Genomic DNA, 23,720 nt, shown 5'->3' with positions numbered 1-23,720 from the left:
AGGAAAATAAATAAATAAATAAATATACAGCATTATAAATAGATAGGTGACATCCGTCTACCATGCATGAAAAAGTATACAGAGTCAGTATGCACTAGGCACAATGGGGGAAGATCGATGATTGTTGTCTGAAAGGTCCCTGGAACATTCAGAGTCAAGGAATATCCATTTCCGTTTTGTAAAGGCACATTTTCTAATTGCAAATTTTCCATTCCTGAAGCAAATCTTTGAGTTAGGAGTCTTGTCTACAACTTATTCTTCATCAGAACTATTACACGTGTAGTATAATCCAAAAATAGGTGAAAATGGTGGAAAATCGCATGGCCAGTCTGAACTACTCCCCACTGGGTGGTTGTGTTGGGAAGCTGAGGCAAAGGTGGGTCACTAACACGTGCGATGTTCATCCTTGTCATCTGAGAAAAAAAATAAGATAAATTCAGTCATGTAGATGAGAAATTGATATTCGTTAGGCCGTTGTAGGGCCAAAGTTTTTCCTTATGGGGGTATACATTAGAAAAGGCTGTTGCCATACAGTGTATGGTGGTGCCTTGGGTTAAGAGTTTAATTCGTTCCGTGACGGAGCTCTTAACTAAAACACTCGTAAGTCAAATCAATTTTCCCCATTGAAATGAATGGAAAAGCCATTAATCCATTCCGGATCGCGAAGCTCTCCCACTGATTTCAATGGGGATGGCGTTGCCCCATTGAAAGCAATAGGACGCCGGCACCCCCGCAGTGATTTTTGGGGAAGGGCTTTAAATATAAGCCCTACCCTGAAAATCATCCCTAGCTGTAGTAAAAAATATATACTCACCTGTCTGCTGGGGCTCAGGCGTGTCTAGCCGGAACTTGCTCTCCCTGCACTGCTCTGAAGCTTTTCAGCAGGTGCGGAATAAAAATACAGGGAGAACAAGTGGCGGCTAGACACGCCTGAGCCCCGACAGCAGCAGACAGGTGAGTATATATTTTTTACTACAGCTAGGGATGATTTTATGGGAAAGGCTTATATTTAAAACCCTTCCCCAAAAATCACTGCAGGGGTTGTTGGCAGGCCATTGCTTTCAATGGGGCTACTGGCAGCAGCAGCGGCCCCATTGAGAGCAAGGCTCTTAACCCAAGTTTTTGCTCTTAAATCACAGCAAAAATTCAGGAGTGAGCCTGCTCTCAAATCAAAAAGCTTGTAAGCTGAGGCACTCTTAACCCAAGGTATCACTGTATATCCCTAAAGTGCCAATATGCTTTCATAAGCTTGATATTTGCGAAAAGTGCATCCTTTTTGATGTATATTGTATTAGCATACAAATCACAGAAAGTGGGGTCACATTTACTTAACCCCTTGAAGACCAGAGATGAAGCTTTTTTTTTTTTGTTAAATTTTTTATCCCCGCCTTCCAAGAGCCATATCTTTCTTATTTTTCTGCCGACATAGTTGTATCAGAGCTTGTATTTTTGAGGGACAAGTTGTATTTTTTAATGGTAGCATTTTATGTACTATATAATATGCTGAAAAACGTACCAATGTTTCATTGGATGGGGGAAAAAATGCAATAGCGCCATTTTTCAGAAGGTTTAATTTTTACAGCACTCATGGTACAGTAAAAATGACATGTGCACCATATTCTGTGAGTCAGTACGATTACTGTGATTCCAGATTTATTTACTTTTTTATGTTTTATTACTTTAGGAAAGTCAAGAGACTTTTTAAAACAAAATTGCTTTCCATTGCCATATTCATACTCATAACTTTTTATTTTTTTTTCATCAGTTGGGCTGTTTGAGGACTTGTTTTTTGCAGGGTGAGCTGTATTTTCTTTATTAGTACTATTTTGGAGTACATACATCTTTTTAATCATTTTTCGTTCAATTTTTTTGGAAGATGAAATAACAAAAAACCCATAATTCTGACATTATGTATTTTTCTTTTTTTTACAGTGTTGACTTTGAGGGATAAATAATATTATATTTTAATAGTTTGGACTTTTATGAGCACTAGAGATGAGCGAGCGTACTCGTTAAGGCAAAATACTCGAGTGAGTATCGCTATTTTCGAGTACATGCCCGCTCGTGCCAAAAGATTCGGGGGGCGGTGGGGGAGAGCGGAGAGGAACGGGGGGAGATCTCTCTCTCTCTCCCTCTTGCTCACCCCCGCCGGCCCCTGAATCTTTTCTCACGAGCAGGCATGTACTCGAAAATGGCAATATTTGCTCGAGTATTTTACCTTAACGAGTACGCTCGCTCATCTCTAATGAGCACCCTTTTTTGGGTGCTCATAAAAGTTTCTAAAAACACATAGTAAATGTGGCGCAAAATGTGTGTACCAGAAAACTGTCTTAATCTGGTACTGTCATATTTTGAATAGCAAATCTGCTATCGTATATCCCAATCAATATAGTCATTCGCTAATAAATTGCACCCAGCCATGTGAATAGACATGTAAACACTGTTTAAGCTCGGGACTTGATCACTGAAAATCAGCCATTCAAGTGAATTAACAGCACACATAAGTGAACGTAAAAACTAACACGCTTGTGTGAAGGAGTTCTTAAATGGAACCTCTCAAAAACGGACCTACTGGTATTTCCGCCCTCTGCCAAGTGACCTCATCCTGACATCTCCATCTCAGTGTGTGGCATCACCATAACTCCCAGCACGCCTGTTGTCTTGGGGTTATATTCAACTGTGATCTCTATTTTAACCCCTGCATCCAATCTGATGCCCAAAAGTGTTACCTGCACCTCAAGAACATCTCAAGAATCTGCCCTTTTTTTCACAGTGGACACGCTAAAAACACTCACTGTTGCCCTCATCCGCTCTCGGCTCGAGTATGGCAACTCGTTGTTGATAGGCCGCCCCTGCGCCAGACTCTCTCCTTGCCAATCTATCCTGAATGCTGCAGCCAGGCTCATCTTCCTGTCCAGCCGCTACTCGGACGCCTCTGCCCTGTGCCAGTAACTACACTGGCAGCCCATCAAATGCAGAATTCAATTCAAACTCATTACTTCATCCATAAAGTCCTCCACTTTGCCTCCCTCATCTCAATCCACCACCCAGCCCGCGCCCTCTGCTCCACTAACAAAATCAGATTAAGCGCCTTTTTAACCCTAACCTCTCATTCCCACCTCCAAGACTTCTCCAGAGCAGCACCAGTCCTCTGGAATGCACTACCCCTAACTATCTGGGAAATCTCCGACCCACAAAACCTCAGGCGTGCTGTAAAACGCACCTCTTCAGGGAGGCATACCATATTTCCTAAACCAAACCCCTCTGTACTCCACCTGATAACATACTCCCTGCCCTACTGATTGCAATCCCTGCTAACCGCCATCAACCGCCCCCTGCAGTCACACCGATTCAGCCACTACACGGCTTAAGTCTGACAATTGTCTGTGTGTATAGCATCCCACACTCTCCACCTCGCCATACCGTGCACATCTCCAGCCCTTTACCTTCTGTATCACCCCATTATCTGTAGTATGTAAGCTCGTTGGAGCAGGACCCTCACCCCTACTGTCTCCATCAGTTGATTACTAAATGTAACCATGGTTTCGTTTCTGTTCCCATTGTCTTGTAAGCGCTACAGGATATGTTGGCGATATATACATAAAGATTATTATTACTCTAAACTAGTTTGCAGCAGTAACCATCTACTTACCAAGAAGTCAATTTTTTTCACCAGCTTATCAATGCGATTGTGTATGCTTGTAAATTCATGATCTAAGGGACGGACAATATGTGCAGCTTTCTTCAGCCAATCAAAGTGCTTCTGATATATGAACAGTTCTGAGCTGAGCTTTGTTAAACCGGCTGGAATCTGTAATAAAATAAAGAAAAAAAAGTTACTTCAAACAACAAAAATTCACTATCATTGCCATAAGAAAATAATTTATAAACATCACTCCATTCTGGAGGGGGCGATCCAGCCCAGTTAGACAATGCCTCAAACTGCAGCCTACCTATTGAGCAGCTGATCACCACAGGTCAGCAGTCCATCATTTTTCCTTCAGTTTGCAGTTTTTCTTCCTATTGATCTATGAAATCTCTACTCTATTTTGCGCAGTCTCTCACATATTCACAGTCTCTTTTTTTATTTTTTATTGACTAAAGGCCCTTTTACACGCAATGATTATCGCTTAAAATTTGTCCTAACGGCCAAAAATGAGCGATCATTACATGTAAACGCTGCAATTGTGAATTTTTCATTTGAACAATGGATTTTAGTTAAACTTAAAATCCATTATTCAGCCGCTGAAAGACTGAGCAAATACATTCCTTTTGAATGTATTTCACTCATCTTTCAAAAGACTGCAGGATGTTTTCTCCTGAGTAGCACAATGCAATCTGCTGGCAGCCAGGAGGAGAACAATGGAATGTGGCGTCAGCTGTTTGCACAGCCTGGTGTGTGTTTAAACACAGGCTGGGCTCTGCAAACAGCTTCTGGAGGTCCCTTTACATGCAAATGAAGATAATAAAGTGATAATGGCTATTAATACTTTATGCAAATAGATCGCTAAATCTTTCAGTCATTCGAAAGATTATCTTTGCGTGTAAAATGGCCTTTAGTAAATTGAAGGTATACGATAAATATTACCAATTACATGAAATATTCAGTTTTCAGACAGTTTTAGGTTTTATATAGACAAAGAGAATGTCAGATAATAAGGGAACACATTATGAAATAGAACAGAAAACAAGGGTGAGGTAATTGAAATGCTCTATGTTTTTCCATCAGACAATGAAGTATGAGCCTAACTACAATATATAAAGAAATATTCTGTATTATTTTGCATCTACAGCGCATATCCCCCGGCAGATTGTATATTTTTCATACTTTAACTGGCATATGTTACCATGAAAAGATTGTATTAAAGGTATTTAACACAACTAGAAGTCTGTGAAGGAGATTTTCTTAATTATTTAAAATAATTTAATAATTTTCTTAGGGCACCCCAGTGAAAACACATTTTTTCATCACTACACCCCTCACCTGATTGTCACATTCGGGATGTCTCCTATATATATTGTAGTCACTTCTATGCAGTGCAACCTCCTGTCTAATACTCTGTGCTGTTCTAAGAGTCCCATAATGCATCAGCATATTATCACATGATTACCTAGAACCAATACCATCTCTGCCTGCTGGCAGGACACTGTAATTATCATTACCTTTTATATTCACCCGAATAAGCTGAAAACCACAAGTATACAGTCAGTGAGGCTGAACTGTCATTTTCTTCATTATAATTGTGTGACAGAAGCCTCTAATCATCAGCAGTAAAGGTGATAGGAATTTCCACCCTCCCTTCCACACACATGAATAGCTTTTGTGGAACAGGAATGATGGTGACTGAAAAAGTGACTTCTTGAGAGAACACAAAGCCAGGTAATTCTAAGTCAGTCACAATGAAAACTCATGATCTACCAGAAATTTTCAGATAGAAATAACTAAATAAAGTAATACAGTGTTTCCCTAAAAATAAGACCTACCCTGAAAATAAGCCTAGCTTGATTTTTCTGGATTTTCTGAGAGGCTTGAAATATAAGCCCTACCCCCCCCCCCAAAAAGGCCCTAGCTAGATTACATTTAAAAACATTTTTTTTAAAAAAGGAATATCTTACCTAGCAGGCTCGGTCTAGGACCTTCCCGCAGTGCTCAAAGAACCAATCACAGCCATCGCTTCGAGGAGGTGGGATTTATGAATTGGCTGAGCTGCCGCTTAATCAATTCATAACCAGGAAGTGATCCTGTGTGGCTGGCCGAGGACTTTGGAGCTCTAGAGAGCAGCGGGAAGGACCTAGACTGAGTCTGTTAGGTAAGTAAAGTAAGACATTTTCTGAAAATAAGCCTTAGTCCCTCTTTGGCGTAAAAATGAATATAAGACAGTGTCTTATTTTGGGGGAAGCATGGTACTAGCTGACATATATACTGAGGGCTACTTACAGTACATAATGGATAAAACTTTTTTTTTTACCAGAATGGTCACTTAAGCTAAGGAGGTCATACAGAGACTAGCAAGGGTCATTTGACTATTCACGAATTTAAAGGGGTTTATAGTATAGTGGGTTATATCTCATTTCAGTTTGCTTTGAAATATTGGCAGATTGTTGGAAAACACCATATGACAATGGGAAAGCTTTTATCTTTTTCTCTACTAGTTTTATTGTATTGCCACCAAAGGTTTACAGAACTCCACACTTGACAGTAAACCGGTACACAAATAAACCCCTGCCCGTCTGGCCTTTAACTATACATTAGACTTTGCCCTAACTCACAGGCCTAGTTCCATCATAACAAAGTCTATTGCTGAGACTTGGGCTGTAGTACAGGAGGTGTCTCTTCTCTCTTACCCTGGGTGGCAGAACCCCAGGAGCCCTAGCTTAGGCTTACTAGGAATGGCACACCCACTTCTTCTTTTCACGGAGTCATCTAGTGGCCCCTTCCGGTACTGTTTTACTACAATATGTTACACTGCATATCCTGATACCTTCCACATGTATGTGCCACACTTGTTCAGGAAACTTGATGTCAACGAAAACTGTGTTGTCTACCGCTAGAGGTACTTGATACTGGGACAGCACCCAAACTGCTGTGGTTCTGCTTTGCAAGCACAGCTCTTGCTGAAAATTTTAATTACGGAGAATACATTATAAAATTATTATTATTTTTTTTATTGGAGATAATCTTTAGATTGTGTTTGAAACAATCATGAAACACTCTTTCTTTCTCCCATACAGAATTCTTAGGAAAAGACAAAAAAGTAGTGGTTCTAAATTTGGACCTTACGAATGTTTTATATATCTTGCTAAATAGAAGAAACATATTTATGAAGAAATTGCAATGATTGCTGTATATTTACTTTTTGGGTGTAGCAATTCAGTCATGCATCATGTAGGGTTAAACATTGTTTTATGAGAGTACAGTTCTCAACAAGCCAGAGTGTGGAACAATTTTAAGCATTCAATGGTTAGAGTACACTTCTAAAGGGAATAACGTCTGTGTATTCAGTTCACTTATGGAAATTAAGCTGACACAGTAATACAGTCATTTGCTGAAAATGAGAAAACTGCTGGCAGATGAAGGGTTACCTTGTTTCGAGGATGAAGGAGAGACTGACTCAATCACATGGAAAATCTTAAGGCACAGGGCCCTATTTGAAAAAAGGTTTTGGTTTCTCCATTGCTGAAGCTAATGTGGGAAAAATGGCACAGAATGAACTACTAGCAGTGCAGGCATTAGAATTCTGTTTTGAGACATCTTTGTTAGGCTTGCTGCTAGTAGATTTAATTATTTTAACCCTAGGATTGGGCAAGCAACCTATGAAATCTTGCAAAGAATGAGACTTCTGTTCAAGGAAGGAAATTAACTAAAATGGTTCTTAAAAGACAAAGTTTAACTGGTTTGCTGGACTGTTTACTGTCTGAGTTCTGCGGGGAGTACTGCGTGCTTCTAACAGCCGTCTACAGAAAGTTTTAATTAGTGAACTGTAACTGTGGATTGCTCATCCTTTCTTTTCATTGAAGTTTTTATGGCTTGACCTGAATTCTTGTGATATGGCACCTAATTGTCTGACAAACAGTTTAGTACAGTGGAATGCTGATGGAAGTCTCGGGTTTTACGTCTTAAAAACACTAAAAGAACTCTGTAGCACTCCAGTAATTTAAGGCCCCCTTTTACATCCACTTATGGGAGATCTGTTCTCCCATATGTCTTTCTAGCTGGAGGAGAATCAGAGCCTGGCTCAAGGAAGAGGGGAAACATTCCCTAGTATTTCCTTGGAAAATATTTCCCTCTCTTTTTGGCGACTCACCGATCTTCTTTTTGACCTTTAAAAGACATATGTTAGAGAACGGATTTCCTGTATGTGATGTAAAAGGGGCTCGGCATTATACCCTTACGAAGTAGAATGCTACATGTATTCTTTTTATAGATTTTTTTATACTTTTAGATTTATAATTTCATGTCCCTACCTGTCCATGCTGGATCTTACTGCAGTTTCCTACTTAAGATATCCACATTAAACATATGTGTCATATGAATTTAGTACATTGGTCACAAGGACAAGGAGGTACTGTGCCTTAACCACTTCTTGCACTTTAACGTAGTAGATAGTTAAAGAGGTCTTCCCAAAATTACATTTATCACCTATCCACAGAATAGGTGTTAAATGCATAATTGCGGGGAGCGCTCCTGCTGGTACCACTACGAATTAGTAGAACAGAGGTACTGAATCTCCAATTTTTCCTTACCGCCTACGTTTAGTGAGGAGTTTGAATGAAGTGGTGGGATTGATGGAAGCAGCTAACCACAAAAATAACTAACCACTGCCGTAGCACACCAGCTGCAACTGCAACGGCAATATTTGGTCAGTATTTTGCATCAGTATTTTTAAGCAAAAACCAGGAGTAGAACCTACAGAGTGAAAACTGTAATGCCAAAATTTGCTTCTCTTCTGTTTTGGACGCAGCTCTGGGGACCTTTGTCAGGTCCCAGGTAGTCTCCATTGTAAAACCAGTGATGAGGGCCCCTGCTTTGTGCAGTGCCACAATCAGGTTTGATAGCAGCATTAAACAGGGTAAAGGGGAATTTTAGGACTTTTTAAAATTCTTTCTACTGATGACAAACAGGTCATCAATAGATGATCAGTGGGGACCCGCTGCTTGGATTTCTGCCGATAAGCTGATTGCCAGGGCTGCTGTCAGTGCAGGAAGCAGAAAGCACTTACCATAGCGCAGCAGCCTTGGTTGGTGCTGCAGGCACAGCTCCCATTAAATGCAATGGGAGCTGCACCTGCAGTACCAACCCGGGCCGCTGTGTGCGCTGGTTAACTGGAATCAGCTGATCGACAGGAATCCGAGCGGCAGGTCACCACCAAACATCTATTGATGACATTGTCTTCATTCGGCCTAACGAACTATGTTACTATGTTTATGTTACTATGCTGGTTATCAATAGAAAAAAAAAGTCCTAGAATGCCCCTTTAACCTGTTTAGTACTGTTAAAAAAACCTGATAGTGGCACTGCACAAGACAGGGGCCCACATCACCAATTTTCTATGGAGTCTACCTGGAACCTGACAAAGGTTCCCAGAGCTGTGGCTTCTAAAGGGCTGCTAAGGAATACCAGTGGCATGCCCCTACAGGTGCCTGTTCATATTTCTATAAGTAGACTTATATACAATCAAAACATAATAGAATGGTGTTTTTTTGTTTGTCCCCAAATATTAAATGTATAAAAATTGAACACTAACATATACCTACTACAAAATGGTATATGTAGAAACTAGAACTTGTTCTTGTCACATTCAGCCAGCACACTGTCAAGTTTCTGCCAGCACTATAGATGAGCGAGTATACTCGCTAAAGGCAATTGCTCGAGCGAGCATTGCCTTTAGCGAGTATCTCCCCCGCTCGAGACGGAAGGTTCGTGTGCCGGCAGGGGGCACGGAGCTGCGGGGGAGAGCGGGGCGGAATGGAGGGGATATCACTCTCTCCCTCTCTCCCCCTCCGCTCCCTCCTGCTGACAGCCACTACTCACCGCTCCCCAGCGCTGGCACCCGAACCTTCTGTCTCGAGCGGGGGAGATACTCGCTAAAGGCAATGCTCACTCGAGCAATTGCCTTTAGCGAGTATACTCGCTCATCTCTAGCCAGCACACCTTTACTACTGTGGTATCCTGACTAGCTAGGGTTAATATCTCCTGTGCTAATTATTTCAGGTTAATTAGTCTTGTAGCTGTTAGCTGAGGTAGTGGCTGGTGATTAATAGCTCTGTCAGCCAATCAGTTTCCGTCCGCTCCCTATATAACCTAGCTCTTCCTAGCTGGGAGTTGCCAGTTATTTTTCAGTGCTCCTGTTCTAGTTATCTTGTGCAGTGCTCCTGTCTGTGATCTGACTCCTGTTTTCTAGTTTGTCTCCTGTGTTTCTGTTTGTATTCTGTGTTCTCGCCTTTTATTTACTGTCAGTTTCTGTTTGTCCATGGTTTACTCTACTCTGTTTCTGATTTACTGTACTCTTTTCCCCTCTGACCTTGGCCCTTTTCTCATGGAAGAAGTGGGGTCATCCCTTTCGGGATGGGTGCTCAGCTGCAAGCTGAGTTTTGTTGGACTGGTTCAGGGTACCCGGTCTCATTGCTACTAGAGATGAGCGAACACCAAAATGTTCGGGTGTTCGTTATTCGGAACGAACTTCCCGTGATGCTCGAGGGTTCGTTTCGAACAACGAACCCCATTGAAGTCAATGGGCGACCAGAACATTTTTGTATTTCGCCGATGCTCGCTAAGGTTTTCATGTGTGAAAATCTGGGCAATTCAGGAAAGTGATGGGAATGACACAGTGACGGATAGGGCAGGCGAGGGGCTACATGGTGGGCTGCATCTCAAGTTCACAGGTCCCACTATTAAGCCACAATAGCGGCAAGAGTGCCCCCCCCCCCCCCACTGTCAGCATAAAGATCGTCCTCCTCTGGCACAGCTGTAACAGCTGTAGCAGAGAAGAACGATGTTTGCCCATTGAATTCAATGGAGCGGCAATACAGCATGTTCCACTGAATGCAATGGGCTGCCGGCGATCGCAGGATGAATGGTCGGAAAGGGGTTAAATATATAACCCCTTTCCTGCAATTCATCCAGAAATGTGTTACACTAAAAATATATACCGGCGTATAAGGCGACGGGGCGTATAAGACGACCCCCCAACTGTCACCTTATACGCCGGTAATACAGTGGAGCAAAGAATAAAAATCATTACTTACGTTTTTAGATGATCTGCGGCGCTCCTGCAGGCTGTCACTCCCTCCTAATCCACGGCAGACAAGCTTTCTCTATGAAAGGCTTTAAATCCCTGCCTCCAGAAAGACACGTGCCTTCAGCCAATCACAGCCAATGACAATGATGTCATTGAATGGCTGTGATTGGCTGTGTTTCTGGAGGCGGGGATTTCAAGCCTTGAAATCCCCGCCTCCAGAAACACAGCCAATCACAGCCATTCAATGACATCATTGTCATTGGCTGTGATTGGCTGAAGGCACATGTGCTTCTGGAGGCAGGGATTTAAAGTCTTTCGTGGAGAAAGCAATACTCTGCCGTGGACCAGGAGGGAGTGACAGCCTGCAGGAGCGCCGCAGATCATCTAAAAACGTAAGTAATGATTTTTATTCTTTGCTCCACTGTATTACCGGCGTATAAGGTGACAGTTGGGGGGTCGTCTTATACGCCCCGTCGCCTTATACGCCGGTATATATTTTTAGTGTAACACATTTCTGGATGAATTGCAGGAAAGGGGTTATATATTTAACCCCTTTCCGACCATTCATCCTGCGATCGCCGGCAGCCCATTGCATTCAGTGGAACATGCTGTATTGCCGCTCCATTGAATTCAATGGGCAAACATCGTTCTTCTCTGCTACAGCTGTTACAGCTGTGCCAGAGAAGAAGGATTTGTCTTCTATATGTTCTCAATGGGGTCAGCGCTGCTGCCGCTGGCCCCATTGAGCGCATATAGAATGCATCCATAGCGAGCCGCGGGAGGGGCAGATTTCAATACTCGGGTGACACCTTATCTCCCCAGCCACTCACAGCAGGGGGGTGGTATAGGGCTTAAACGTTGCAGGGGGAAGTTGTAATGCCTTCCCTGTCTTTATATTGGCCAAAAAAAAGCGCTAACGTCTCAGGGAAGAAAGTTAAATTAACCAGAACACCGCATGGTGTTCGTTACGAATAACGAACATCCCGAACACCCTAATATTCGCACGAATATCAAGCTCGGACGAACGCGTTCGCTCATCTCTAATTGCTACCCCTTTTGTCTGTCTGTTTCTGCATCTAACCACCCATATACTAAGATGCCAACACATCTGTCCTGACTGCTCAGGTACAAAATCTCAACTGGCTTTGTTGCAGTCCAGGACAAACGTAACAGTTCTGCATAATAGACAAGAGCCTATATTGCCTTAATGCAAAAATATGAATTGTGCTAGTTCCAGAATGAAAAATACAAAAATGTGTGTGGTCCAGAAATGGTTTGGTCCTGAGGGTTTTAAGTAAGTAAGAAAGCTCATGGGATATAGTCGCATTTCCTGCCCAACTAAAACCAAAAGTAAGCATAGGGTTGGTATCTGAGACTCGTATATACTGTAATGGAAGCATCTGTGGCTGCTGTATGCTGTCATGAAGGCAATTTGTGGATGCCACACATTAGGAGCATCTGTGATTGGTACTGGCTGATATGGAGGTCTGTGTTTGGAGCATGCTGCTATGGTGATTTATGAGAATGTAATGGACAGCCACATTTTTAAATGTACGATGAGTATGCTTACAGTTATGGGGTTATCAGCAGCTGCGGCACACTGCTATGGGGGGCATCTGTCGCTGGAAAACTATTTTATGGGGCATCTGTAACTACAAGATAATGCATACCTGGAATCTGTTTTACATGTTACTGTTTTCTTGCATGCATCTTCATGAACAAGGTTAAAGGCAACGTATGTACCTATCTTCTCTATATGACCTTTTGGCAAGAAGTAGGATGCAGCTAATGTCAAGACTCACTGGCCATAGCCTCACTTCATCAGTGGTTGGTAATTTACTTAGTTCTCTGACTCGACAAAGAGTAAGTTACCTAGCAGAGAAGTCTGATCACCCCTGGCTTACATTTTCACTATGAACAACGCAGTTAAACTCGCCAAGGTCCCAGCTTCAATACTTTTATCAACATAAAACATTCCTTATTCACATAAAGGGGTTCTCTGGTATGTGGTAAATGTTACTAAAATAACAGAGCTCATGTAATATATACTGTGTTAAAATTCAGATTCAGCAAGCTGGACTCATGGACTGTAGCCGCAAGGGGAAAAAGAGGTGGTGGAATTGTTTGTTTACACACGTCTCTTTAGTACAGGGAGCTCCGTGGACAGAATACTTCCATTGCTCTCTATAGACATATTCCTTGTACAGCACATTGATGATGTTGGACTGGAGGCCCATGTACATCCTGAGCGTCAGCACTCACAGTATTTTACTGTGCTTTGCATAGAAACGATTCATCTGCATTAAAGGGTTATTCCTATCTACCCATTACAGTATTTTGTTTCCAAATAAACCTAATATATATACTGAAAAATAATTGTAATCAACCAGTCAGATGTAATGTTTCACCGCCAGACGAGAATTTTCTGCTGCCTATACGTCACTGGCTTTGGCGAGGAATTGGGTGGTATGAATTTCTTTTAGCATGTGACAAGCAAGCTGCGCTAGGTGTCTGTAGAAACAAGCCTGAGTGAAGCTAAACAGAATGGCTCCAAGATTAATGCGCATGCCTAAAAGACATCCAATTCAGTTTTGTTGAGTAGTAGAGAGCTGGCCAGGTTGGAAGCCCCTGGAGAACCCAGCCAGGATAATACAACTAAATACGGCAGGATCTGCACAAGCGTGCCCATGGCCATAACTATTGGAAGCAGAAGATAGGCAACTGAAGAGACCTAGGATGAAAAGCATACCAAATCCTAACAACAAGGCACTATTTGAAAAGATTCATAACGTTACATCAGGAATTAGATTTAATATGATCATTAGAATGGAAATACCACTTTAAAGGGCAATTCCAGTGATTTTTTTAATTCATTATATACCTAGCCCCCCAGTATATATATATATATATATATAAGGGAGCTAATATTACTTGGGTTAGTTATTCCTGTATATGTTTAGTTTCTAGTGAGTTTCTCAGTCTGTGGGATGCCATTACATGAATCCTAGCACAGAAGCTGCTTAGAGAGGGACACAGGCACTACTGTCACAGTTACTGATGATGATCACACAGCTCCTGTCACACAGGTATAATAGAGGAGATCACAGCTCATCCTCCATGACTGTATATTTATGGTCTGTAGCTTATTTAGGTGAATACAGAGTGTAATGGCAGTGCTTTCCCTACAGCAGGGATGGTACCGTCTTTAGCTGCTCATGTAATATTAATGTTGATGCATCATGGGATTGATTTGAAAGTGAAATCAAAAATCTCAACATCAAGATGGTGTCTGATAAGCATCAAAGAAGAGGATGCACTGAATGGAATGTACATAGGAGATCTCCAGAGTGTGACAGGCAATCATATGAGGGGAACAGGGACGGAAAATGTGTTTTTTACCAAAATTGCCCTTTAAGCCTTCTTTCTGGTGAGATAATTTATGGTCTAACTCAAGCGCACTAACTATGGCCTGTTTTATAGATTGCCAGTTGAAGAGTGAACCTGCAGCGTTCTGAAGAATCCCACGCAAAAAGTTTTACATGGACAGATCCGTATTAAAATTCTGTCAGTTATATGGATTTTTATACTTAAATACGTTTACATATAATAATTAGATTTTAATTTATTATATATATACGTATATATATGATACTATACTTCTATAGAGTAAAGAATCACGCTTGCTTTTACATTCCTTATTGCGGCCATTGGGTGTCAGCACAGTTCACAGTCTGGGGAGAGTCATACAGCTGTGCTTGTGTGGACAAAGTTAACTTTTTTTTAAAACTCCACTCTGCTTTTTAGTTGGGGCTGTGTTGTTTTGACTATTTTCCTGTTGTGACTTTAGATGTGCATTTGACTAATACATCCAGTTACGACAGTGAAAGGAGGCAGGAAATGATTTTTGCTTCACTGCTTCCTTGGATGAACATTGCTTATGATTGTGGGAGTTTTGCTAAGCATTGATTTCCTGGGGTCAGGAATTGCGCAGGAAACCCCATGTTTGCAGTTGTTTCCAAAAGATTCCAGCTGTCAGTGACATCAAGCTCTTTGAATATTGCATTCCATGTAACATAAAACTGGGATTATATCACATGTCCGTGTGACATCATCTGTTTAATACACATTGCCCCCAATGACAAGTTATTGTTATTCTTCAATGACACAACTTAATCTGTGAGCTTTATTCTCTTGGAACATGATATCATCTCACATGTGTAATATTTATAAAAATAGAACTGGCATTTACAATTCATGATTAATTACACTGTAACTCTTATTTTGTATTCAAACTCTGTCTCTTTCCAAATTGTAGATTTTCCCAGCACTATGTTTATACGTTATGAGGTCATATTACTAATACTTGTGTGATTTACAGAATATACATTTTATTCAGCATTTTCCAGTCATTCTCTGTCCAGTTGGATAACACACTCTACGAATAAGGCCTCTTAAGAAATGAAGTCCAACTCAAGATATAAATTGGACGGAAAGCATTTCAGATGCACAAAAATAGCATCGCAGATTTAGGATGTGATCAGACCTAATAATAAAAGGTTTTGCTACTTTCACTGTGGTCCGTATCATTTCTATGACTTAAACTACTATGGATCTGATAGAATCTGCATGAAGTTGCATGACTTTTCTATTGTATTTAGTTGCACAACTAAGATACCAGAATACGATTAATTTAATTTCTTTAATTGAGATATCAAAAACACTAATTGACAAAAAATATCAAGCACGTAGAAGGAGTTGTTAGAATTTAATGAAACATTATATGTCTGATTGTAACACTTATAGAAGTAAGTGTTTACAATAGCAGAGCAAAAGGATAATTTGTTGGGGAAAACTGACCCCTTGAACAGACACCCCCCCCCCCGTTGAGCCACCTCTAGCTTGGATACAAGATATGATACAGGCGGGCATGGGGGCATACAGGTTCCCTATGGTATCCTGCAGCATATCAGTCCACATTTGCTGTAACTGAAACTCAAGTCTAGATCATGCAAACTCATGGGCTGTTGAAATTGGTGTCCCAGATGGTCCAATCCATTATATATTAGAGTTAAATCTGGCGACTGGCAGGCCACAGGGTGGCAATGTTGTGGAGGCATTTCTGTGACACCTTTGTTGTGTGAGTCCAAGCATTTTCCTGTTGGAAAAATGCCTCTTCGAAGCCCTGCAATGGGAGGTAGCACATGTGGCTGCAGGTTGTCCTGAACATGTCACTGAGCTGTCATTGTCCCTTGCACCACTACTGGGAGTGACCGACTGTCGTATGTAATGATCCATTAGACCATCACACCAGCAGTGGGGGCAGTGTGCCGCTCCACTGCAAAGGCAGGATTGAGGTACTCACCCCTATCTCTCCAGACAGCAACACAGCCGTCATCAGTGCCCAAACTAACCCTGGATTCGTCACTGAAAACAACCTAGTTACATTTCACAGCAGTACAGTTTTGTCGTTCATGACATCACAGCAAATGGAGGTGATGGTGGGTGTCAAAGGCAGTACATGTAATTGGCTCTGTGAGACCAAATGTCCTTCAGCAAAGCACCTGGAAATGGTTCCAACAGACACAGGGGCCTGTAACGATGGTGCCACTTGTTTCTGGATGGGAGACAACGAAATAGTTGGAACTGATCATGCTTGTCGATCAGATGATCCTCTCTACTGGTGGTCTGTTGAGGACATCCTGCCCTCACGCATCCACTGATTCCAACACCTAACAGTCTGTTCAGAATGGCCCAGGTATCGGGCAATTTGTCAATACAACCATTTAGCTTCTTGCATTCCAAAAATCCCCCCCCCCCCCCCAAACTCTGTTAACTGGGTAAAAACTCTTTGATTGCATCATAGAGGCATCTAGTGGTCAACAAGCTCTACATAAGCAGAAAAAGAGGTCATTGCACACAAGTAGTCTCTGAGAATCTTTTTATAAGCCAAAGGTGGAACCCCCTTTAGCGTGTGTTCACATGTTGCGAAAACATTGTGGCTCCGCTGCGGAAGTAACACAGTGGAAATGCAGCAAAACCGCAGGTCAGAGTTACAGTACAATTACAGCAGAAAATCTGCAGCATTTTGTCCTTTACATGTGAACAGGATCTGCTTTAATCCCATTCACTTTAGTAGTACATTTGTCTGCTGTGGAAAATCCACAGCATTTCCACAACATGTGAACCACCCTTAGGGCCTCAGGTGGCAAGATATTTTATCTAATCACGCCCCAACTCAAATCATTTACATATCTGCTTGAGATGTAACTGCATGCTGAGTTTTGCAGCAAAGCAACTCCTTTGAGGTGCTGGATTTTCTTTGACAAAAGTGTACATTACAAGAAAGTTTATCCACATTGCCCTCATCATTACAATGCAAATGATTCAATAAATTAATACTCTATTGCATTAGTATGAAGTGCTTGCAGGACGCATGTCAAAACCTACACTGACTCCAACATCTGTCTGCATTCAGAACTGATTGAACCATTTATTGTCCTCTAGCCAAGAGGCCAGGCAAATCTTTGCAAACACTATTTTAATGTGGGTACCATTTAGTAGGCTTTTATTTTGAACACACACAAGTATAACCCCTAAAGTGTTGGGGATCTCCATATAAATGTAGATACCACAGGCTTTTCTCTGTCAGCAAATTCATCAGCAGCACAAAATCTCCTTCCTTAATAGTTTGTTACATTGTATCAGTGAAGGTAAAATGTATCAGTCTGGAATTAATGGAAGCATTGCTAGTAAAGTCTCAGTATGGCTATGTTCACATCAGCATTGGGGGTTCCGTTTTAGTGTTCTGTTATAGGAGCAGTCAAACGGACCCCCTGGCCAAATGATGGAAATGAACAGCACCGCATAGACCCCATAATGGGGTCTGTTTGGTTTCTGTCTTGCGGTCTGTCATTTTCCTGGATAAAATGGCGCAGCATGCCGCACTATTTTCAGTTTTTTTAATGGAATTCAGTGATGGAGGATATGAACGGTGCTGCAAACACTGATGTGAACATTGCATGTTATGTCTCTGTATAACCACTGACTTGTACAGAGACATAATATAGGAGTCGGCCACATACTGTAGAAGTGTATAATGCCTTACTATACTTGCCTCAGATTTCAATAAGAGGCACACAGATTTGTTCCTGTTGTTCTACCCCTTGAAGGATTACTGCATAAATAATGCAGAAGCTCAACTTTTCTATTTGCCTCTGTACAGCCTCCTAACTACAAGTCTGCCATGTCCATTAGGCTCTATTTGAGCTTCATCTGAGGGCAAGTAGATGTCTTGAAAATTGTGAGGAAATGAAAGCACTGTCCTAACACTTTTGTTGGCTGACAAGGCACAGCATGGCACTTTAGAAAGAGGCTTCTAGATTTGTTTTTTGCAGCAGAATCACAATGTTTTTGCTACATTTTTGTGCAAATTACTACAAAACCTCAACTAGAAGGTGCAGGATCTTTACTGATATTAAAGCCAGATCATAAAGGTCCTGCACCACAGAGATGTAGATTGCATAGGGTCTAGAATGTAGTTGCTCTGGATTAGTCACATGATCCTGAAGTTACATGACAAGAGTGAAAGAATGGAGAAAAAAGAAGCATAGCTGCCAACCATCCCAAAACCAGTCCCTTATCTTAATTGCTTGTTAGGGTTTCTGTATGTATAATTTTCTTCCATGACGTTCCAACTTGGCATCACTCTGTCATGGCACTTGGTCCACTGGCTAAAGGCCCTTTTACACACAACGATTATCACTCAAAATGTGCTCAAACTGCCGAAAAGGAGCAATAATCGTTACATGTAAACGCTGGCGTTGTTTAATTTTTTGTTTGAAATATGGATTTCAGTTAAACTTAAAATCTATTGTTCAGCCGCTGAAAGACTGAGCAAATACATTCCATTTGAATGTATTTCATGCATCTTTCAAAAGACAGCAGGATGTTCTCACTGTGGCAGGTTCACACTAGCCACAAGGAGAATAATGCAATCTGTTGGCAGTTGTTTGCACAGCTGGGTGTGTGTTTTAAAACACACTGGGCTCTGCAAACAACCACTGGATGTCCTTATACATGCAAATGAAGATGATGAAGTGTTAACACTTTATGCAAATGGATAGCTAAATCTTTCAGTCATTTAAAAGATTATCTTTGCATGTAAAAGGGCCTTAAGACTGTATAGTGCTATGCAGCATGAGGAGGAGTCTATTAGTGTGAAGCATGGGAAGCAGTCCATATTAAAAAGAGGGCATTGTGAGCAGCCTGTTTAAGGAAAAGTCTATGCAGAGCATTGTGCGTAATAGGGGGAGTATGAGTAGCTGTCTGCGAGAAAGTGACATAGGAAACAGTCTTTGTGAGAAAGTTGGTGGCATGGAGGAGCAGTCTGTGTGATACATGGGGGGAAAGGTAGGGACGGGGGAGCCTGAGAAGTTTGTGTAAGAGAGATGGCAGCACACAATGGAAATTTGTTAGGAGTCCGGACCTTTTTGGAATTTGGACATGGATTGTTCGGTAATGAAGTAAATACTAATGGCTGTTACACAGTGTAGGGATTTCAGCTCTTGTAGACCTGGGGCCTGGCATGTGTGACAATCAAAGGTGATTGCTCCTTACAACATCAGGCTCTTCATCAGGCTTATATACATACATACACATAAAAGGGCAGAGACGTGCTATGATTAATTTTGCATTTAAAACACTAGCAGAACAGGATGAGCCAACAAGTACATCCTTTAGTCAGCTGAATGCAAAATGTTTACCAGCATGGTACAATAAAAGGAGATTAGCTAGCTAATGGCTCTCCATTACAGGAACTTCTGACACATAACCCAAAAGACATTCTAAGGATTCGATTTATTCATATTTCAGATATACTGTTTTTTCCATCCAATATCTCTGTAGATGGGGACAATTCCACATTGATCCTAGGATCCTTATGGAGCACTTATGTTTACTATACTGTATGTCTATCTGTCATCTGTATTTGCAGTATACATATTGATATAGAGATGTAGATGGCTGCAGAAGTGAGGAGCCAAAGATGTCACACAAGTAAACTCTGCAGTCATCAGAAGTGCAAATAGTAATCTGGGCCAAATAGAAAAGAAAAGGAAAGAGAGCATTTGTAGTTCTTTAAGGGGCTTTGTCATTAGAATAAAAAAATTAAATACTCACCTATTCCCCCCCCCCCCCCCCCCCGTCAGTCTCCTTACCACATCTTCTCTTTCCTGATCTTCTCCTGGCTCCTCCATTTCCCTCGGTCACTCACCACAAGTTGGCCGGATCCTCTTCTTCCGGTGACGTAGCATCGATTCGTGACATTCTGTTTCCTGCAGGTCAGTGTACGCTGTATCAATAGTGACGTAGTGTTCACTGCCTAGCAGGAATTCACGAATCCTCAGCAGCCTGTTTTAGCACACAGGCGTTGGCTACTGCCGCGACTGCGCATGCATGGTGACTCATGGCAATAGTATTTGAACACTTACGGCGAGACACCATGCATGCGCATTCATGTCAATAGCCCGTGCCTGTGCACTAAAACAGGCTGCCAAGGATTCAACATTTCCTGCTAAACACTGAATGCTACATCACTAGTAATATAGTGTACACTGACCTGCAAGAAGCAGAATACTGCGAATCAACGCTACGTCACAGGAAGAAGGTGATCCACCCAGCTTGTGGCGAGGTGACCCAGGGGACTGGAGGAGCCAGGAGAAGATCAGGGAGGAGAACTACCTGGGGAGGAATAGGTAAGTAAGTACTGATATTTTTTTCTAATGAAACCAATGACAAACAGCAAATAATCTCCAGACTTCAGGTTTCTATGTTCCATATGGCTGCTGTAAGGCCAATCTCTGTAGGCTGTTAACAGAAGCTCATGCAACCTCCATAACATGTACAGAAAACAAAATGTTAAAAACTACAATCCAAAACTAAAGGCACATTAGAAAAAAAGAAAAGTGTTTCAGTATCTGATTTTAATTAGCAAAGATAATCTAGGTGACACATTCCCTTTAAGCATTTACGCAAAAAATAATTACTACTTCTGTCATGGATATCAGTTTTTGATTCATGCCAGTCAAATACAGTAGGCGTGCTTATAAGTGGAGTTACTTTTTAGCCATGAAGTGCAGATTTAAAGAGAGAAAATTAAAAGTATATTTCAAAACCAAATAAGTTGTAATTACCTGAATAGTAGACAATTCTGCAGCATTTATAGAGAGTACAGGTAAACTTTCTAACTTATGCTCTCCTTCGTAAGGATACTTGGTTTTCTGCAAAATACACATAGCCCATTGATATGATTATAGACCATAAGAGTTAGATAATCTACTAAACAAATATATACACGCAGCGTTGGAGTAATCATTAAGCACAGTATTCAGAATATTCAAGCACAAGCGTATCACAAAGTTTTTAAATACATTTTCTACTTTAAGAAATTGTTATGTTCAAATGTTGGTATTGAATGGAATTATAGTCCTTGACGTTTGGAGGTAAAGTGATCTGCACATTCTACACAATGTGACCTGTATGTTCCAACCCACATCTAGGGCTCCAGGAATAGTCAGGAATAGGAATCTGTGGACTGCTTTCAGACATGAATATAAAGACTATTTCAAGACCTGTACGTTTGAGTATCACCATAGAAGCATGTCTAACTACCAAGCTGTCTGTTGAAAGTGCTGAAAAATATATAATTGCAGCAATAATCTTGCAACCTAACTTAGTAAAAGGGATTTTCTAAGACTAAAAAAAAAATGTATGGACAGGGACAGGGCTACTCACCTGGCTCCCTGGTCCAGCATAGTCACCCTAGTCTTGCCATTCCAGTTCCAGAAGCTGATGCAGTGGTCATGGGCCATTCATTATTCATGCAACTACTGCAGCCAGTCACTGGCTTTAGAGGTGATACTGCCATTAATAGCATTTAAGCACTGAAGGCAGTGATTGGCTGCAGTGGTCACATTAATAATGAACAGCATGTGACTGCTGTAGGAGTTTCTAGGGCCGAAGTGGTGGGAATCATGACAGCTGCTTTGGACAAGGGGGCCATTTAAGGAGTGAGTAGTGCTTTTTTAATTATTATTATAGCCCATGCTCTGCCATAATGTTCCTTTTTTGTTTATATTGTAGTAATGTAACCACAGTGTAGCACTTTAAACAAACCTTAAAAACATGCATTTGCTTACAGTTTATTCAACAGAGAAAGTATTTTAACTAGACCAACTTATTACTAAATATGACTTGTAAAAGATAAACTTACAAAGTTGTTGTACATGTGCTTGGTATCACTTAAAAGATGCTTTGCCATGCTCCATACACTGTCAAATTCTGCAGAAGGCTTTGTCTTCATTAGAGGAATCGACCATATTCCTTCGCTTACACTCATAATAGCTAGAACTATCTGGTAGAGGCTGCCTGAAGTAAAGAAGAAAAGGTATCACTGTAGACAAAACATATATAAGCAAATCCAAAATTGTTGTATAAACATGTGCCTGCTAGTGAGTTTATTGGAGTTTGTTACTCAACTACAAAGATACATAAGTGATACAATTTTAATTGGTTCATATTTTTCCTTTTTTACGTATATGCTACATTTATTAAGTTCCACAACTAAAAACTGATGCAGATAGAAATCATTTTATATATCAGTTGTTTATGCAGCTTAAAGGGGTTCTGTCATTAAAAAACTATAATTCTATACTCACCTATTCCTTCCCCGTCAGACTACTTACCAGATCTTCACCTCGCTGATCTTCTCCTGTCTCCTGCAGTCCAGCTGTGGGGGGATCACCTCACCTCCAGCTGGCTGATTCTTCTGCTTCCTGTGAGGTTACGTACATTCACAGGCAGTCTCCTTCCTGCCCGACAATACACGCTACGTCACTGAATCACAGTCTGGTAGGGAGTGCCGAGCTATTGCAGAGACTGTTCATGTATGCTGTCTCTGCAATAGATCAGCATTCCTTCGTAGCCAGTGGACACTAACTCACAGGGACGTGACCTTCATTGAGCTGCAGGAAGAAGAATGCGAGGAATGCTAGCTTCATAACAAGAAGATAATCCAGACGGCTTGTGGTGAGCTGACAAGGGGGGACTGGTTAAGATCAGTGAGGAGAAGATGTGGTAAGGAGTGTGCCCCTGGAGGAATAGGTGAGTAAAGAATTTTTTTTTTTAATAACAAAACCCCTTTAAGGCCTCATGCACGCTGCCATGTTATACCAAAGCTCATTATTACCTCTGAGCTCTACAGAGTCATAATGTGACACCCATAAAAGTCTATGTGACATTACTGTACGTTGCGAAATTTACATGAAAGCATACAGATATTTTTCTGTTGGATTCATGAAAGGTACCATCTTCCATTTAAGGTTACATGATGGAGTTACAGTATCTCCATAACACTATGCCATGCTGAGTTACAGTACTATGCAGTGGTTCAAGATGTGCCTATGGCTCCGAACAAGCTCCATATACACAGCTGTGACTAGCCTTTAAGCAAGGCTAATCAATTGCAAAGAATATAAAGAAGCCCTAAAGCTAGTTTCACATACCTCAGTTGACAGACCTACAGTTTCTACATCCACAGGGTCTATCCAGCACAGGAAGACAACCAGCATCAAAATTGACGTGTCGGATACCATGAATAATGCCATTATAAACCCAGTTTCCATCTGGCATTTCACTATTACTACTACTGGATAGCCAGATATATGGGAAAACGGCCATCCTGCACCATAAATCACTTTCACACAGCGGTATTTTAGTCTATATTGATAAACCTAATTCTGGAGTGGAACCTACACAGATATAATGGAAATAGTCCATTTCTGGTTTTGGCTTGCAAATACGAAGCAAAATACTTATTAAAATACTGCTATGTGAAAGCGGCCTTATTCTAACATGAAACACATGAAATTGAGGTATGGTTGAACAGTCATGCAATCAGGATGCTCTCAGTATTGTTAAGTATCG

General features: G+C 41.3%; 1 protein-coding gene across 1 annotated transcript; it reads right to left on the bottom strand.

The window, feature by feature from the left end:
• Positions 1–245: 245 nt before the first annotated feature.
• IL11 (interleukin 11) lies at positions 246–23,474 on the bottom strand. The gene is made up of 5 exons (XM_066572396.1): positions 23,327–23,474; positions 22,009–22,163; positions 20,930–21,016; positions 3,653–3,811; positions 246–413 (listed from the first exon to the last, which is right to left on the bottom strand). Exons 1-5 carry the CDS (start codon positions 23,472–23,474, stop codon positions 246–248), a joined length of 717 nt encoding a protein of 238 aa, XP_066428493.1.
• Between the last annotated feature and the right edge of the window lie 246 nt (positions 23,475–23,720).

The sequence above is a fragment of the Eleutherodactylus coqui genome, chromosome 6 (genome assembly GCF_035609145.1).
Source record: "Eleutherodactylus coqui strain aEleCoq1 chromosome 6, aEleCoq1.hap1, whole genome shotgun sequence".
NCBI classification, from domain to species: domain Eukaryota; kingdom Metazoa; phylum Chordata; class Amphibia; order Anura; family Eleutherodactylidae; genus Eleutherodactylus; species Eleutherodactylus coqui.
This window is presented reverse-complemented; position numbering and strand designations above follow the sequence as displayed.